At 34.0% G+C, this 18,313-nt stretch overlaps 1 protein-coding gene across 2 annotated transcripts in view; it reads left to right on the top strand.

Moving 5' to 3' along the window:
* ATG2B (autophagy related 2B) overlaps positions 1 to 18,313 on the top strand; it is a 44,671-nt gene that overhangs the window by 1,217 nt on the left and 25,141 nt on the right. For both annotated transcript variants that reach the window (XM_054275189.1, XM_054275188.1), the window contains exons 2-18: positions 2,381 to 2,543; positions 4,381 to 4,533; positions 5,514 to 5,616; positions 6,478 to 6,640; positions 7,138 to 7,317; positions 8,181 to 8,277; positions 9,270 to 9,452; positions 10,104 to 10,258; positions 10,946 to 11,057; positions 11,211 to 11,472; positions 12,355 to 12,505; positions 13,017 to 13,109; positions 13,278 to 13,466; positions 14,736 to 15,009; positions 16,111 to 16,216; positions 17,249 to 17,441; positions 17,613 to 17,755. In XM_054275189.1, the coding sequence (XP_054131164.1) occupies positions 2,381 to 2,543; positions 4,381 to 4,533; positions 5,514 to 5,616; positions 6,478 to 6,640; positions 7,138 to 7,317; positions 8,181 to 8,277; positions 9,270 to 9,452; positions 10,104 to 10,258; positions 10,946 to 11,057; positions 11,211 to 11,472; positions 12,355 to 12,505; positions 13,017 to 13,109; positions 13,278 to 13,466; positions 14,736 to 15,009; positions 16,111 to 16,216; positions 17,249 to 17,441; positions 17,613 to 17,755 (2,720 nt within the window). The remainder of the gene's footprint in view (positions 1 to 2,380; positions 2,544 to 4,380; positions 4,534 to 5,513; positions 5,617 to 6,477; positions 6,641 to 7,137; positions 7,318 to 8,180; positions 8,278 to 9,269; positions 9,453 to 10,103; positions 10,259 to 10,945; positions 11,058 to 11,210; positions 11,473 to 12,354; positions 12,506 to 13,016; positions 13,110 to 13,277; positions 13,467 to 14,735; positions 15,010 to 16,110; positions 16,217 to 17,248; positions 17,442 to 17,612; positions 17,756 to 18,313) is intronic.

Genomic DNA, 18,313 nt, shown 5'->3' with positions numbered 1-18,313 from the left:
CTTTTGTTGTTTGCTTGTTTGCTTCCTTCTTTTCTTTTCTGGCCGTGTCTGCGGCTTGTTTTCAGTGGCAGGCTTGCAGTGAGGCTTTAATTGAATTGTTATGCCCTCTAGTGGGTATCGTGCCCTCTTTGCGAGTCAAAGTGATATTATTTAAAATGTAAAATACTTAGTAACAAAGCAGTTACGGGTCGGTACTAAATGAAGTGTGCATAACGTATACACAGTGATTAAATGAATATGCTGTAATGCTTAGGTGATCTTCCCCATTTGTGGATCAGCATTTTTCGGTTCCACTTGTAAACAATTACATGTTTGAGGCTCTCTGCACGTGACTCATGTATGACAGATTGCAAAAGCAGATGTCACGGAAGTACTACAGCTCTTTTTTCCCCCTAGTCATTGTAACCTTGTTCTGAATGAATCACCAGGATGACTGTATTTTTACATGGCATCCATTTTTGCAGACACTTCTGTTCATCCCAGCACTGTAGATACTTTAGCCAACATTGTATGTGTTTATTTGTAGAGATATGTAGGAATTCATTGGGCTATTAATGGAATGCCTATGCCTTTTGGGGTGTGGGCTGTTCAGAAGAATCAAAATGGAATGGATGATGTTTGTGGTTGAATTTTAGTTTACATTAAATACTACTTTTGTGGACTGTTGGTCAATAATGTGGAAACAAGTCCTGATGTGAAGGCTGTGCTTCAGTTCTAAAATTTCACTTGGAATGCTCTAATTACTTCCTTCTAGGAACAGCTGGCCTATTTATGAAGCAATTTAGCTCAAGAGTGCTTCAGTTGCTTTTGCTTTTAGATAGTAAATTTCTATTTTAAAATAATAAGCAGTATACTAAAATATACTTACTTTTTATGTGCATGGGTAGCAAAAAGACATCTCAGATTTGTTCAAAATATGGTAGCTAGCTTACTTCCTGCTATAGCAAATTATTTGTAAATTCATTCAAGTAATTTAAATCACCATATGGTACTTTAAAATACAATTTTCATTTCTAATAATTATTTTTGCTTTATCTTATGCTATTGCCACATGTATAATTCTTAAATATATGTTCAAATATGAGCTTTTTGAGCTTTTATATTATTTATTTTATAAAATTTTAATATCACTGAATTTTAGTTGATTATTTGATTCCTAAATAATTTCATAATAGGACTATTCAGGTTCTGTTTCTTTAAAATTTGTAATTTTCTGCTGCCTGAGTGGACTTTGGAACAGAAACTAGAAAAGCTGAACATGCAAGGCAAACAAAATTCTAAAGGCAAGGCTATTGAGAACAACAAGTAATGTGATGGGAAAGTTGCATCTGGAGATGTAGGAATAAAAATAAATACGTTTTCAGAAAATTAAATTTTAAAAATTATTCTATATAATTGGAATATAATTTTAAATACCATTAAAATGGCAAAGAACTTTTAAATCCTCGTTTTTTTCAAAGCTTATGATGTTGGATTTAAGCATTTTCTTAGGAAAATCAGTAGCCTTGTTCAAAACTCAGCAAGGTCAAAACCACACTTTCTCTTGCCTGGTGAAGGTTATGTCCTATTATTACAACCACTGTCTTTAGCAGGGTCTTGTTTACATTAGAAAGTTGCACTCTCTGGATTTGATATGTGAATAAGATTGGGATTTGCTTCATTAAAGCCTAGCTACTTCTTGTCTAAGAACTTAAGTTTTAACTACATTTTAAAATCAAACCATAGGCAGGAACTCACTTTTTTATTAGCCTAAGTGTGAAGAATATGTTTAATGTGAATGGATGTAATGAAACCTTTATAGAGCATTAGGAGAGTCTTCTGAGGATTGTGGAAAACTTGAAAATCCTAAATTACTGTGTTAGAGCGACTTGAATGTAGCAGTGTTTATAATGCCACTATAAAAATATGATGTAGAAATGGCAAGTATGTTACACAGCAAGAGAGGATTGTTTGGGTCCACTGTCACATTGAAAATGAACTTTACATTGCAGTTACATGCTATGAAATACTCCTGTCATAGAAACTAAGTACTTTTGGTGCTTTTACTGTCAGCCTGTTTTCAGTTTTCTTCAAGTACTGCCAAAGAAAGAACAGATTAACTTTTGTTACTATTCTGATATTTATAAGAGTAAGTTAGCAGACCTTTTTTTTTTGTATAGTAGAAAAATGCAGACTATACAGCCACTCTCAGAGCAGTTCTGAAAGCCAGGTAGAGTGAAATTGCAATGAAATTGATGTAGTTGGAACTGTCAATTTTTTTGTCTGCGTATAATTAATTTTCTAGTAGTGTCAAAGTGTTTTTATTTGTTAGATGCAAAATTATGGATGTGATTTAAAAAAAAAAGTTATGATTTTTAATTTTTATTTTATTTTTTTCTAGTGTCTTAATGAGATCCTGGAGTCTGCTGATGCACCTCTGGAAGTCACAGATGGATTTATCCAATCAATTTCTTTATCTGTCCCGTGGGGGTCGTTGCTGCAGGATAACTGTGCATTGGAAGTAAAAGGATTAGAGATGGTCTTCAGGCCAAGACCAAGGCTTGGTAGGCTTATTTTTTTGATTTTAGGAAAGGAAATTCTTTACAGTTTTTCAGAATAAAAAGTCTGCCCTTGCTTTAGTAAATTCTTGACCTTATTTAAATTGTCCTTTAGCTTCCATACATTAATGATTGAGAGTTATAAAAAAAAGAAACTCTCAGGTGTTTGTCAGTTGGTTGTCAACTCAATTAGTTGTTGCTCTGTTAAATAATTTTAAATGCTTATAATATTCCTGCTGTTGTATGTCTTCCATGCCTTTTCAGACCCATAGAAATGGAAGTGTGGGCAGGAGTTTTTGCAGGTTTTGGGTGGTGTTTGTGCAGTTCTGTGAGGCAGTGTTGGTAGCTGGCTGTTGGGTGGCAGCAGGACAAACATCATGGTGTAAGACTGGGGGTGGGGAGGGTAGGGAGGTTCTGTCTTTGTCTACTTCAGGCTAAAGGATGCATCTGTTTGTATGTTTAGAGAACAAAAAATGCAATTTAATTGCCATTGCAGTGTGAAATAATGACTTCTGAGTACTCTAAATACATACTAACTTTGATTATAATGCTGAAGGTTGTCTGAGTTCTTCCAGCTTGTTTGTATCCACATGCTTGTTACTGATCTGGTTTAGATTGTCCTGGTGATAAATTTTTACTGGTCATCAAGCTTCCATAAATTCTGTGGAACACATAGTTCATTTTTAGTTGTGAAAATTGTTTGAATGTCTGAAGGATTTTAAATTGGTTTCCTTCTTGTAGTGTAGAGAAGGTGGAAGAAAACATTTTTTAAACATAATAAGAAGAAAAAAAATGCGTAAAACCTATTTCTTATCTTTTGCTAGTTACCTTAAATGACTTACTTGTTTACATGTACTCTACATTTAATCTGTAGTTGTTTAACTGGAATGAAGTTTTGAGCTGTGTTTCTGATGTAAGATTATTGCTTTGAAGGAATGGTAGTGTTAGGAAGAAACCTTTATTTCTTCACCTGCATCAGTTAGTTCTCTGAGATGTACAGTGCTTTATAATAGACCAAATAGTGTAGAAAAAACCCCATGGTGCTGGTTTTGTCACACATCCATAGCCACGTGGAGGTTTCCAGACCTGAATGCTTAACTGAAATGTTTTGCCTGCTTAACACAGCTTGTATTTGAGCTAGTTTTATTTGTGTCTGCCTGTACTAGAATGTGATAGTTGAATTTGATTTCCTTTTCTAATCCATAGTTTTATAGTATTTGCTCACAATGGCCTTGGCATTAGCTGGTAGGAATGCTTTGTCAATTAAATTAATCTAGCTGATGAAAAACTTGTTCAGCTTAATACATGCTGTGCTCTTGGATTTTATTATGTTTTATTTACTATGTCAGGTCTATGTTAGGCATTTAAAGCATGTTTTAATGTGCTAAGATAATATTTTAAACTTTGCTTAGTGTTTTTCCATGCAGGATATGTTTCAAGAGGAATAAGAAATTTTGAAATAATTCTTAAAAATTTGACTTAACTTCATTTTGCCAATTATGCCTACAAAAACATACCAATATAGTAAAAGAATTCTAGAAATTATTTAATTGCTTAAATTAGTTAAACCACTGCTGAAAATTGATTACACTGTTGATTACCTGATTTCTTGTTTATACTGAGTTTTCAAATACCAGAATCTTACCAGTGCAGTCTAACAGATTACATAAATTTTAAAGTCTTAAAGTCTAGAATGAGAGATTATAACTAGATTTGTTTTTAAGTATAACGTCTTACTAAGCTGTTGAAACTTTTCTGGACGTGCCAAATATATTGGTGTGTTTTTTCTTTAAAGTTTCATGAAGTCCATGTTTAATTTATTTAGACTTATTTTACTCCACAGCATCTGGTTCTGAGCCTATGTATTGGTCAAGTTTTATGACCAGTAGTATGCAGCTTGCAAAAGAGTGTCTTAGCCAAAAATTGACAGATGAACAAGGAGAAGGGTCCCAGCCTTTTGAAGGACTTGAGAAATTTGCAGAAACTATTGAAACAGGTATGAATCAATTGTTGAGATTTGAATTAACATCTGAGATTTAATTGGTTTATGTTGTGTGTCAGTTTTACAAAAGGGCATTTCAACTGCCATAACTTATATGACTGATTTTCACTTGTTAGCATTGCTTGTAAAATCTAAAGAGGAATGTTGGACAAGTGATCTTGATTTTGAAGTGGGGAAAAAATGCCCCATTTACTTCCTAAAGTATTTGTATATTTCCCTCAGTGGACAGATTGAACTCTGTCTCAGGGCAAGTTGGTGTTTTCTTTCATCAGAATAAATCCAGCTAAATCTATGCCTGAGAGATTGATGACATGTCTTAGTTTTGGAGATGGCTGTGTAATTCATCAATTGCTAATAATGATATGGTTGAAAGAGAAATGGAAAAAGTTTCTTCAGCTGTGTTTGTGCAAAGCTGACCTGTTATGTTGTATGACTCTCTATAATCACACCATGTTGATAGAAGTACTTCAGAAAGTTTTTTTTTGTTGGAGGTGTTTTTCCTAAGTGCGCAAAGCTAAGGGCTTGTGACTGCATTATGTGGTGGAGAACTTTGTGCAGAAATGTCTGAGTTAAGGGAAATGTTTCAAGTCCCATCTGGAGATGGAATTCCTCAGCCCAGGCAGCATGCTGCTGCAGCAATGCTTAATAGTTCAGATATGGTGCACAATGAAGATGTTACTTCCCTTGAGGATCATCCACACTGAGCTACAGGAAAACTTGGTTTGAACTGTCACTTGCTGAAATGTCTGAGCCTTAGAGAGCAGTTGTATGCTGTGGATTTACATATTGGTCATTTTATAGGAGTTTATATTGTCTCTTGAAGTCTTGTTGCCTTATTAAACTCAATTGATAATTTCCACGGAAATAAATATTGAGAACTTAAAATCAAAGACCTTTTAATATGGTTACATAAGTAATAATTCAGTAACTTGACATAATAGTCTACATTGTAATTTTTTGTTTTGTTTTTTAAGTTCTAAGAAGAGTGAAAGTTACCTTTTTGGATACTGTGTTACGAATAGAACATGTGCCAGAAAACTCTAAAAGTGGAACTGCACTTGAAATCAGAGTTGAAAGGTAATTTATTTTTAATATGTGGATTTTTTTTCCTAAGGGACTTCTTGCCATTTCCTGTAACATGCATTTTACTCATACACACAATTCTTAGTATATGGTTAGACACTTGCTCTCGAGCACCTCTTTTATAATGCTAGTGAGCATTGTCTTCATTCAGATTCCACTTAGCATGTTTATGCTAAAATTATTTAACCATCAAATTAGAAGAGTTCTTTTTTTCCCAATACACATTTTCATCAACTTCTACAGTTACTGAATAACATTTCTCAGACATTCAACAGCCAGTGTATATTGTTGGCTAGTCAGGCCATGTGTGCACAATTAGAAAGGGAACTGACCCCTTTGAGTAAGACACTTTAAATCTTTTTAGAAAAAAATATACAGTCCTGAAAAAAAAATCCCAAAACCCTGAAAGAATTTCGGTTCTGTGTGAGCTTTCAAAAGAGCCCATGTGAATTCTGTAATTACTTTGAACATTAATACTGTACATGTTCTTAATATAGATTATTTTCAACCTATGGGAGAGTGTAATCATACTTTCTTGCAAAGTATTGAGATCAGCATCAAATAAAACTGATGCTTACCAAGGATTGCTAATGAAATATATTTAGTTTTAAGCATTTATAAGCTTCAGATTAGTGTGTTCTCTGGGGTATGTTCACATTTCTGGTGGTGTCCCATAGAAAAGTTAAGATTTCCACCCATTCCCAGAGAGTATTGGGTTTTCATTTCATGACAGTGGACAGCATTGTAAAAGTGTGAAGAGAGAGACCATGTACAAACTGAAAGGTTAAAAGGCACAAGGAGAAGTAACAATTTTCATGCACCCACTGTCTTAATTTCCTTTCTTTTGCCTCCCAGAACTATGTACTGTGATGAAACTGCAGATGAGTGCTCTGGAATTAATGTTCATCAGCCCACAGCTTTTGCTCACAAGTTACTGCAGCTCTCAGGTGTCTCTTTCTTCTGGGATGAGTTTCCTGCATCAGCAAAGTCCTCCCCAGTGTGTTCAGCTACTCAGCTGGTAAAAATAAATACATTATATAAAGATGTAAACCGATGAAAGAATATATTGTTATGCTGTTAGATTAATTCTGAAGGATTGTACTTAAATCTATATTTGGGAAGTTTTATAATCAGTTCCTGTTGATTTTGAGGAGAGGCAAGGAAATGGACTTTAGTATAGTCCATTTCTGGAGTAGAAATGGAGGAAATTAGAAATTTGAGTAGAAATTAGGATGTATTGTACTAGAATCTGATTGTAACTTTAAGAACTAGAAATTCAAGATCCCTGCAATTCACTATTCTGTGGAAACTTGCTCTTCTTTCAAAGGCCTCATGCTTCACATTCTATGTGCCTTGTTTTTTCAGTTATTAGTACATGTTTGTAAAGCCTTTGTCAAATTTGTCGTTTGTAAAGTGATTTTTTGTGTGATAAGCTTATTTGAAATGCTTGTGTTTTTGTGGTTTTTTCCTAAGAAATGGGATACATTCTTATTCCTTTATCTGTAACTTTTTAAGGCAACTGAACCAAAGCTTTCACCTAGCTGGAATCCAAAAATCATTTATGAGCCACATCCACAATTAACAAGAAACTTGCCAGAAATTACTCCTTCTGACCCTGTACAGATCTGTAAGCTGATTGGTAGAATGGAGTTAAGCCTAACATTAAAACAAAATGAAGTACTTCCTGGAGCTAAGGTTAGTCATGTTTTCCTGGTGTTTAACTGAATTGCCATCATTTTCATGTTGATTCTTTATGTTCTAAGCTAATAAATATGTGTAAAAAAGACCTCTTTGTGGTAGTCAGATGAGTCAGGACACACTGAAATCTGTTATTTTCTGAGAATTCCTGTATGTTAGAGAGAGACTGAATTTAAGTGTTCAAAAAACAAGTAGACATGGTAGTGAGTATATAAGTAAAGCTGTGTAATATATTCTCCTTCTCTCCAGTTTTTGAATTGGCCGTTGACCTGTTTTGTATAGCCTACCATATTTTATAGAAAACATAAAGTTTCTACTGCTGTAGAGAAGGATTTTTTTTATGTCCAGCAATTTCTAGTCAATCTTTAACTGTTCTTATTTATTTGGTTAAGAGTCCTTGAAAAGTAAAATAACATTTCCTTGGTGTGAAATAGAGAAATGCTTCCAATTTTAAAGTATTAATATACAAAACAGAAGACCTTTATTGTTTTAAGGTCTATTTCAAAAGGTGCTTACTTGAATATCTCATAATTAATAAGTAAAACTAACTTTATTTTTTATTACTTTGGGAATTATTAAAGAAAAAAATAGCAGATTAATGAATTATTGATTTTTTTTTTTTTCTGTTGAGATTGTGTATTTATTTTAAGCTGATAGTCAGTGACACATCTGCATTTATCCTGCCAAGCTACAGGTTGGAAGAAACACAAAATTATGTTTCTAGTTGTTTTGTAGAAGATACTGGTGTAATGACTGTATTCTTTCCACCATAAAAATCTATTATCCAAATAACTGATTCAAGTAATGTAAAGAAAAATTCCTTCAGGTTCCTTGACTGCATTTTTTCCTTTTCTTTTTAGTTGGATGTAGATGGACAAATAGATTCTGTGCATCTGTTTCTGTCACCAAGGCAGGTTCATCTTCTATTGGACATGGTAGCAGCTATTGCTGGACCAGGCAAGTATTACAAGGAACAAAAAAAAAATTTTGCAAGATAAAAATGTTTCTTCAGTTGAAAAAAAATTGTGTTGGTACATTATTATGAGTTTTTATCTGATATTAGTAAAATGCTTTGTAGCTGCTGTGAGTTAGGACCATGATTAATTTTTTGTCTTTAATTGCAAATTGTACATCTAATAATGAAACAAACCAGCAAACAAGGGTTGACACATGACTATATAACAATACAAGAAATTAGGAAGTTTTAGGTGGAGAAAACCAGGAGACTGAGCAAATTCTGATTCTTGCAGCTTCTGTTTCACAAGAGGAATTTAGCTTCTCTATCCTGTGTTTTAGTGTCAGGCACAGAAAATATAGAACAGGCTGTAATTGAGTTTTTCTGCATTTGTGAAGAACTAAAAGCAGTGTTTCAATTACTGCTGTAGAAGTATGAGAGTGTTTTGGTTTGTTCCCCTCATCTATTTTATGTAGCAACACTTGTTAGGGTAAATAATCTTTTTGAAAGATATGTCATATGCTGCATTTGGAATCTTTTAGGTGCTTAATATTCTTCTAATACTGATATACTTGTTTTATTGGATGTGTTCATTGTTTTTGGACAACTGGAGAAGTATTGCATACAGTTTCCCATATGTGTTATCTTCAAACCTGAAGCTTTAGTAATTCCTGAATAGTAAAACCTTTAAGAGGTTGTGGCCTTAGTCCCTAAAACTGACTGAGAAGAGAAATATATGCATCTTATATGCCATCACACTGCATATATAACCTTGAAATGTTTTCATCAGATATGCAGTTAATAAATCCTGGGAGAGAGTAATCTATTCTGAACAAATAAAACCTTCAAACCAACAAATGCACAAATACCCACATCTGACAGATAACTACACATGCAAATGTATACGCCAATTATTCATTTTCAGATTAATTTTTGAATTTTATTAGGGATACAGGAAATTACAGTAGGATTTCTGTCCTGTTTTTGAATTCAGAGAGTCTGAGCAGGATAGAATTGTCCAACAAAGATAGGAAGAACCGGCCAATGCAGCAGGAGGACGAGTATCGCATTCAGATGGAGCTGAAACGTTATTTGAGGAAAGAGTCTTTATCTGCAGGAGCATCATCTGAACAAAGCTTCTATGAGACAGAGAGTGCCAGAACGCCTTCTAGTCGTGGCAAGTATAAAAGATGATGTAAAATAGCAAATAACCTGGTGTTAAAATTGTTTAAATTGATTGTTCATCTTTTAATCTTACCAATTTACGTATTAAAATAAGTTTGACTTGAAGTAATTATATGCCATTAATGGTAAAGTTCAGTAAAAGATTAACTAGTTGAGGTATCACACTGGACTTGATTCAGTATTTCCTTAAAATTGTTCAGTTCATGTTAATGTGAAACATGCTAAAAACACATATGGCATGACATTTTTTCAAATGTGTGGTTGAGGAAATTACGTCTAGAATAATAGTTGTATTTATCTCATTTTATGTGAATACTTTTTTGCTAATTATTTTTAATGTGAAATACTTTGATTTGTCAAAAGGAGAATGTATCAATTTATAGAAGTTACATCAACTTGAAAATGAGGTATTTAACTGTTCTGATATTCATGAGGCTTTTTGTAATTTGATTTTTATTTAATCTCTCTCCATAGACACTACTAGTCTCATGTCAAGAAAACATGGGACTTCTGTAAATGATATATTTAGCTGGTTATTCTGTCTAGCAGTTAGATTTCTAGACTTAAAAATACATTTCTGTTAGAAATAAAGGATTTTTTAAAATTAGTAAATAACTATTAATTATCTGTGGTTCTCTACTAGAGGAAGAAGTTTTCTTCTCAATGGCTGAAATGGACATGTCCCACAGCCTTTCCTCCCTTCCACCTCTTGGAGATCCTCCAACCATGGATCTAGACTTGTCTTTAACCAGTACATACACAACTACACCAGCAGGATCTCCACTGAGCACTACAGTGGTATAGTATTAACTGGATTTGGAATCTTTTAGAAATTAACACTTCTGCCTGAAACTGTTGCATAATTGCTACATTCTTTACAATGTCAGGAGCTGTTGCAAAATTATAGAACAATTGAAATGTTTAGAGCTGATAGTATTCCTTTTCTGCTATAGAAATGGTATTGGAATTATTCACATTTATTTGGCTAAACCAGGAAATGTGTTTTCAAATGCCTTGAAGCTTATATAAAATGCTTCATGATTTATTTTCTTTTTAATTACTGCATGTGTACTACCTGGTTTTCTTTTAAAATAGACTACGCAGGCAATGTTGTATGAAATTGTAGTATTAAATTTTTCCTCAAACAGTATAAAAACTGTGCTGTTGTTATCACTATCTTTCCCAAATCTGTTGTGTACCTAATGTTTTCTGTAATGAAAACCATGGAGAGTAGTTGTAGAACTAGAAAAATATATGCTCATGAGAGGTGCAACTTTAACATTAAAAACCTGTGGCATTAAAAGGCATATCTTGAAATAAAGCATACCTGCATTGATAAGTTGAGCACTAATTCTCCATGAAATGGCATGCTGTTGATTGTTTATGCATGTTGGAGTGTTTGGGTAATTTACCTTATTATTTGTGTTTGATCTAATGTCTAACAACTCTTTGCAAATTTAAGGTCGTATGTATTTTTTGTTATAGCTGCAACCAACTTGGGGTGATTTTCTTGATCGTAACAAACAAGAATTACAGCCTCCAAGAGGTTCCTCACTAACAGCCAATATGGTTCACCAGACTTCCATAAGAAGGACATGTAAGTAACAACAGATAGATAGTTTTCCCTAGATAATTATGAAAATGAATTGTTATGCAGCAACTTGGTAAAAAGAAATGAAAATCAAAAGTAAGATGATTTTGTAAATGTGTTATTGCTGAAAAATTACGTGAACTTAATTTTGTATTTCAGCTATTCCATCCAGATCTGTTTCTGTGGATGAATCCAGACCTGAGCTACTTTTTAGACTGGCAGTTGGAACTTTCTCAGTGTCTGTACTTCATATTGACCCTTTACCCCCACCTGAAAGTTCACTGAACCTTAACCCATTGACACCAATGGCTCGGGATTTCTTTGCCCGAATAGAAAAGATTGAGCCAGTTAAGTTTTCAACAGAAGATTTTCTGTCCTTCCGAGAAGTATTTGCAGAAGCTTGTTCTCATGATCACCTTAGGTATAACTTTGCTTGTTAATAAATATAAGTACAATTATTACAAGTATTACAAAAATATATTTTAAATAAATTTGAATAGAGTAAGTTTATTACCATAGGAATTGTGTCACTTAATATTTGAATTGCATTAGTCTTCTTTATTATTTTCAAGATAGTCTTGAATTTTGACATCTGTTGTCCAAGACATCTTTTTTAAAAAAGTTGAAACAGAAAAAGAAAGGAGAATAAACATTAAAATCACCTAGCTTTTTAATAGATTATTAAATTAGGTACAGTTTCTATGACAGAAGCCTAGAGAGTCAAGAACAATTAAGTAAATATGTTTAGAAATAGCTGTGTTTTACAGAAGTATTGTTATTCCAATGTAGTGATTGCTGCTTTGAGGAGCTTAGGGTTTTACTTAATGCAAAATATGATATCAGTAGGGATGAAGCCTAAGTGAGAACAAGATAATAAAGTCAGGCAACAGTCTTTTTTTTGCAGAAATTTTTACCTTCCCAGTACAGTGTATGAAGTAAAATATTTAAGGGTATATATATATATTTTCTTACCTTATGTATGTAATTTAGACTTCGTGAGACATTTGACTTCTTCATTGTCTAAGGAGGTTAGTTTTACATGAACTGCACCTCAGGATAGATGCCTAAAATGTTCTTTACAAATTTCTCTATGCTGACCATTGTTGATTATGTAACATGAGCTTCATTGTTTTTGTTGCTAAATCTGTTACAATTAGATATTTTCATGTATTTGGAGAAATTATGATGTTTTAATGATTTAAAAATGATTGTAGTGATCCTTTTTTGCCTATTGAAGTTTTGACTTTTCATAATTGTTATTGATTTGTGCTACTTTTAATAATTACTAATTTCAATAATCCAGGTTTATAGGTACTGGCATCAAAGTGTCTTATGAGCAAAGACAAAGGACTGCCTCACGAAGCTTTAGTACTGACTTATCCATTGGTGAGATGGAATTCCTGGAATGCCTTTTTTCTACTGACTCTCATTCCATGCAGCCTCACTATACAGAGGTATGTTAAAAATAAAGAGAGTTCCATAAAAAAGAAATGTTAATTGTATAACTGAGAATGGTAGATTTTTAAAATGGTTGTAATTTAAATGTCTCTTAATGTTTTTTAGTTTTTTGAATATGTTACAGTTTTAAGATTAAAATTTACATTTTAATTCTGAGCTCAAATAGTGAACCAACTTCTGTCATACCTGACAGGAACAGCACCAAGTAGCCAAACTTGGTTAGTTACTTCTTAGATATGCTTAATGTGATTAGCTTTTGGAAAACATTTACTCTAAGTAATGGAGTTAAGCAATGCAAAGGTTTCTTGTGGTGGTGATTATTCTTCCAGCTCTTTAGTGGTCAGAGATATCCAGTAAGGTAGCTGAATATGTGGATTGAGTAAACATTTGAGCTGGGGCTCTGTTCACTGACTTCAGTGTGGGGTTACCTGTCTGTTCTAGCTAAAATGTCATAATGTGGCAACTCATTCTTATTTATTAAACATTTTTAACTTTTTCTTCCTGAAGCTGCTGACGTTTCATTCTGAAGAAAGAAATGATTCTCATTCTATGCCATGCCTTCAGCTGCATTATAAGCATTTAGATAATAGAGGACCTCAGGTAAGGTGGGAGATGTAAATGACTAAGTTTCTGTACAATAATCTTTGTCTAATTTGGTTCATTTGAACAGAAACTTGACTGTAAACCAGAGTTCTTAACTCCTACTTATTATAATTTGTTTCACTGTATTGTGTTGAAGATTTTAGTGCTTTTTCTCTTTCTTTTCAGGGTAGTCAAGGGAGACTCAGCTCTGTTCCACAGAAAGCAGAATTACAAATAAAGTTAAGTCCAGTGTTTTGTGAGCTGGATATTAGTATTGTAGACAGATTAAATTCCTTACTTCAACCCCAGAAACTAACTACAGTGGAGATGATGGCATCTCACATGTATGCTTCTTACAATAAGCACATAAGTCTGGTAAGTTTGAAGTGAAGTTGATTAATAAACTTGCTGGGTTTTTTTGCAGGAGGAAGTCAGGGTGACAGTAAGTCTGAGACTGCTAGTTCTGATTGATTTGTGGTGGCTGAAGTCCTGGTTTTTTTAGTGTGAGAGGTTTTTTTTGTTTGGTAGGTTGACTGAGTTTGTTTGGTTTTTCCCAACTTCTGACACAGATGCATTTTGCATTCAGTGATTGTGTGCTTGAAAACAGACCAAAAGACAGTGGTAGATGCTTCACAAATTGCATAAGTCCTCAGCTTCCTGAAGCAAGAAGAACTGGGCAAAAAAGAATAATCTTGACTGACTTCTCATCCCTAATCTGTCCCATTATGCTCTCCAGCAGCTGATATAAAGTGTTGCTAACTATTCCACTTCTGTGTTAAAATCTTTAATTGTCACAATCAGCCCAGTTGTCTCTGTGGTGTATTACCTGCTTTTGGGGTAGGTGACAGAGAGAATGGGGGGCATATGCATTGCATTCTAGTGTTCTGGGACCAACAGAAAGAAATTGAAGCTTATTTGCCTTGGTTTGGGTTATCACAATAGCATTAAAACTTAAAGATTTTTCTTAAAATACTTGAGGAATGATTACCTGCATTTAACTGATTTCCTACACAGCAACAAAAATCTTCATGTAATTTTATTGCTGCATTTACTGATTATGGAAAAATCAGCTTTCAAAATGATTTAAGAGACTCCTAAAATTGTAAAACATCAATTATTTCTGTAAATATAATTGTCTTGCAAGTTTGATTCCTCTCAATGATCAACAAAAGGGTGGAGGGTATGAAGGACCTGAAAGGGACAGGAGCTGGACACCCTGACTTCCTGGAAGGGACAAATACACATGATAGTAATTCCTACTTTTTCAACAGCAGCAGTATTTAAACAAGTGTCTGAGACATGGTATTTCCTAACTGCTGAATATTGTTTGGTACTTTCACTATTTAATTTTGGAGGAAAAATAATTGCAAAAATAGCAGGTTTTTTTAAAGATTGCTAATCTCTGCAAAAACTTGACTTCTAAGTAGAATCTTCATGACACCTATAATAGAAAAATATCCTAAGAACAGGTGCAGATGGTCTTGATGTGTTTTTTCTGTCATGCACAAATAATATTTTTTGTTTTCAGATATTGCATCATCAAAAGCTTTCCCCATAGTCACTTTTAATGCTATTTTCTCTAATTCAGAGGGGTTTTTATTCACTCTGGTTTGTGTTTTGTTTTTTGTTGTTTGGTTCTTTTAGCATAAAGCATTTGCTGAAGTTTTTCTGGATGATTCACATACCCCTGCAAACTGTAGAGTTTCAGTTCAAGTCACTGCCCCAGCGCTAAAACTCTCTGTTCGCTTCCCAATACCTGATCTACGGTCAGATCAGGAAAGAGGACCATGGTTCAAGAAATCACTTCAGAAGGAGATTCTTCATCTTGAATTTACAGATTTGGAATTTAAAACTGAATTTATAGGAGGGTCAACTCCAGAACAAGTTAAATTAGAGCTTACTTTCAAAGAGCTAACTGGTAAGAATGTTAATACTGTATTCAGGAGTCCTTTTTTATTTTTCTAGGTTCTGTGTAGTGAGAGAAAGATCCTCTCATAGGGAGTAACCCAGGGAGTGTCTTTCTACCTGAATTTTGGAGTAGATATGATATCTCTACTGTAATTTTGTGTGCTGTACTAAATACCAATGTAAGTCCAAACAGTACTACTATGAGGAGAGGCTGTGTGTCCAGTTTGGGGCTCCTCAGCAAAAGAAAGACAAGGAGCTCCTGCAGAGGGTCCAATGGAGACCTCAAAGCTAATGAGGGGTCTCGAGCATCTTTAATATGATGAGAGGCTGCAGGAGCTGGGCCTGATCAGTCTGGAGAAGACTGAGAGAGAAATCTCATAAGTATGTGAATATCTCAAGGACAGGTGTCAAGAGGATGGTGCCAGACTCTTCAGTGGTGCCCAGAGACAGGACAAGGAGCAATGGCCATAAACTGAAACAGAAGAAGTTTCACATTAACATGAGAAAGGACTTCTGTACATTGAGGGTGGCTGAGCACTGGAACAGGTGCCCAGGGAGGTTGTGGAGTCTCCCAGGCCCACCTTGGACACACTCCTGTGTGACCTGCCCTAGGTGACCCTTCCATGGCAGAGGGTTGGGCTAGATAACATCCAGAGGTCTTTTTCAACCCTAAAAGTGCTGTGATGCCAAGATTGATTCCCTAAATAACTATCATTGAAAAACTTTAATAATTTTATGCCTCTAATATCTTTCAAAGTAATAAATCTATGAGACTGATTTATATTTGCAATCTTCTCTGCTGTCTCATTTTGTATACTTATTCAAGGCTGTGACAAAATAGTGATGCTATAAATGTAATTGCTGGTATCTATGCATTAGAAGTGTCTGATTTTCCAACTACTGCTAGCTAAAAATAATGTGAAATAATTTTTGTTTCTAAAAATTAATATTAATTTTTTGGAAGAAGAGATGACAAAATTTGCCTAAGTAGCTTAATAAGTAGCATTGGCTAGTTAATCTTGTTTCACTCCAACTTGAGGAGTGAGTGGCTGACCTGAAGTAAGCAGCTGACATTCATCTGTTAATTTCTAAAAAATCTCTTTCTATTCAGGTTCATTTGAAGAAGATCATGCAGAAACACCAGTAAAATTTTTTCAGGTGTCAGGTGGCACAGATGGAGATATAACATCATCATCAGACAATTTTGACTGGCCTCGGTAAAATAAATTTTCATGTTTTTAATGTGGATTGATTAAGTTTTTATGAAGAACTGTTGTTTTTCTAATTTTAATCCAGAATGCTTGTGTGGTAAAAGATTGAAAATAATTTGCGAAGAAAGAGCATGTAACTATTAAAAAGACTCCAAGAATTTATAAAAAAAAATGGAACTTCTACATTTATAATAATGCAATATGGTTTTTATAGTACAGCTTCTGTATGGACTTGAGTAAATTTCACTGAAAGTTAGATAAATGATTAGAGACTTGAAACTTTTTCCCATTTTTTTTTTTTACTTTACCTTTTCTCCTGCATTCATGACTGAATACCAAACCAACCATCCTAGTTGAATTTTGCCTCAAAATAATATAAGGCATAAGAATAGTAAGAATAATTACATTGTGACTGAATTATTGCAGCTTATACCACATGTAAGGCAATACAGTGCTTCAGACTTACTGAAGACAAGGACCTGACAGCTGAAGCATGTAATAAGATATTTAAAGAGGCAGTTTTAGATTTGCTACAGAATTTGCTGTGTACATTGTTTGCCACAAAATTCAGTGGCTTTCTGACAGTTAGTTTATGGGGACATTTTTTCTTTTATAATGGCACAAATAAAATTTTCTATAACAGTGTTTACATGTAAGAAGCTACACCATACAGTAGAGAATTTTTAATAGCTGTTAATGTTCTAGTGAAACAAGTTTTATTTTGAGAGAGTGCTAGATTTTTGTTAGGTCACCTACATGATCACCTAACGGAGTTGAAAAAAGCAGACACTTAACGTTTTCTTTCACCTGATGGTACCACATCCCTTTGTGTGTGTAAGTTACTTTTTTTCTTAGTAGTATTGATTTGGGTAATAAAATATGTTATTATCTAATAAAAAAGTCTCTGGAATTTTAAGTTATTTAGTTTATGTGTATTTAAAGGCAAGCCAGTAGAACTAGTGGACATGTGACAGAGCATAAATATAAACATTTTAAGCATCTCTAATTGCTTATTCTGCTTAACTTCTCCAATGTCAGGATTGTATTGAAAATAAACCCTCTGGCTGTGCACTCTATTCTGGAAAGGATAGCAGCTGAGGAGGAAGAAGGTGATAATAACTTTCAAGAGGAAGAAGAAGGAGGGTCTCATTCTTTGAAGGATGTCTGTGATATTAGAAGACCAGAGCCTTCTCCATTTTCTTCTCGTAGGGTCATGTTTGAAAATGAAGAGGTACTTTAACATTTTGTTATTGCTTTGTGCTTATGATAGAGAAAATGAATACTGTCTCACTACTTTACATGCAACTTCTGGCTTCCACTTTTGGTTTTGTTTTGGTTTTTTTTTTTTTTTTAAGTTGTGTTTTTTTTTCTTTAACTTAATTATTTTTCTTTTTTCTTTCAGATGGTGATGCCAGGAGATATAGTTGAAATGACTGAGTTTCAGGATAAAACAATTAGCAATTCTCATTATGTACTGGAACTCACATTACCAAACATTCACTTAACACTACCAAACAAAAGCTTTTATGAAAAACTGTACAACAGGCAAGTATAATTGTTTTGCTTGGTTATCATGACCTGTACTCTCAGTTCTGTCTCACTTTTGATAAAAGCAATTGTCTAAGCAGGTATAGCAGGAACTCATTTGTATAGCTTATTTAAAAACACAAAGTGCTATATAAATATTTTTCCAAGTTAACATGACACCATTGTGTCATGCACCTGATCAGTGCTATGGCAGCTGACTGCTAAAAAGTGTTTGGCAGATTTTGTGAACAAAGGGTGAAGCTAAATAGACTTTGGCTCTCAGTGAACACTGTTCAGATCTCAGTGCAGTGTTTCATTTTGCTCTAATCTTTCTGATTTCTTCTTTAAACAGATTATTATACTTCAGAAACTTGCACTCAATTTTACTCTTCCCATCTAAAAATCTAGAGCTTGCAAGACAGTTAGAAAAAAAAACCCTAATCCGGTTTTGTAAGGCTCACAAAGGTTTATGAAAATGTAGAGAAAGCAAGCCAAATTTATGGATGGGTGTTCATTTATTTCTGTTAGTTTGCTGTCTGAAAACCAGCAAAATACTACTAGATTGCTACTGTACTG

The sequence above is a fragment of the Melozone crissalis genome, unplaced genomic scaffold (genome assembly GCF_028551555.1).
Source record: "Melozone crissalis strain CALT ecotype California unplaced genomic scaffold, PUWL_Pcris_2 ptg000018l_1, whole genome shotgun sequence".
In the NCBI taxonomy this organism is placed as follows: Eukaryota; Metazoa; Chordata; class Aves; order Passeriformes; family Passerellidae; genus Melozone; species Melozone crissalis.
Note: the sequence above shows the minus strand (reverse complement) of the source record. Positions and strands in the feature narration are given on the sequence as shown.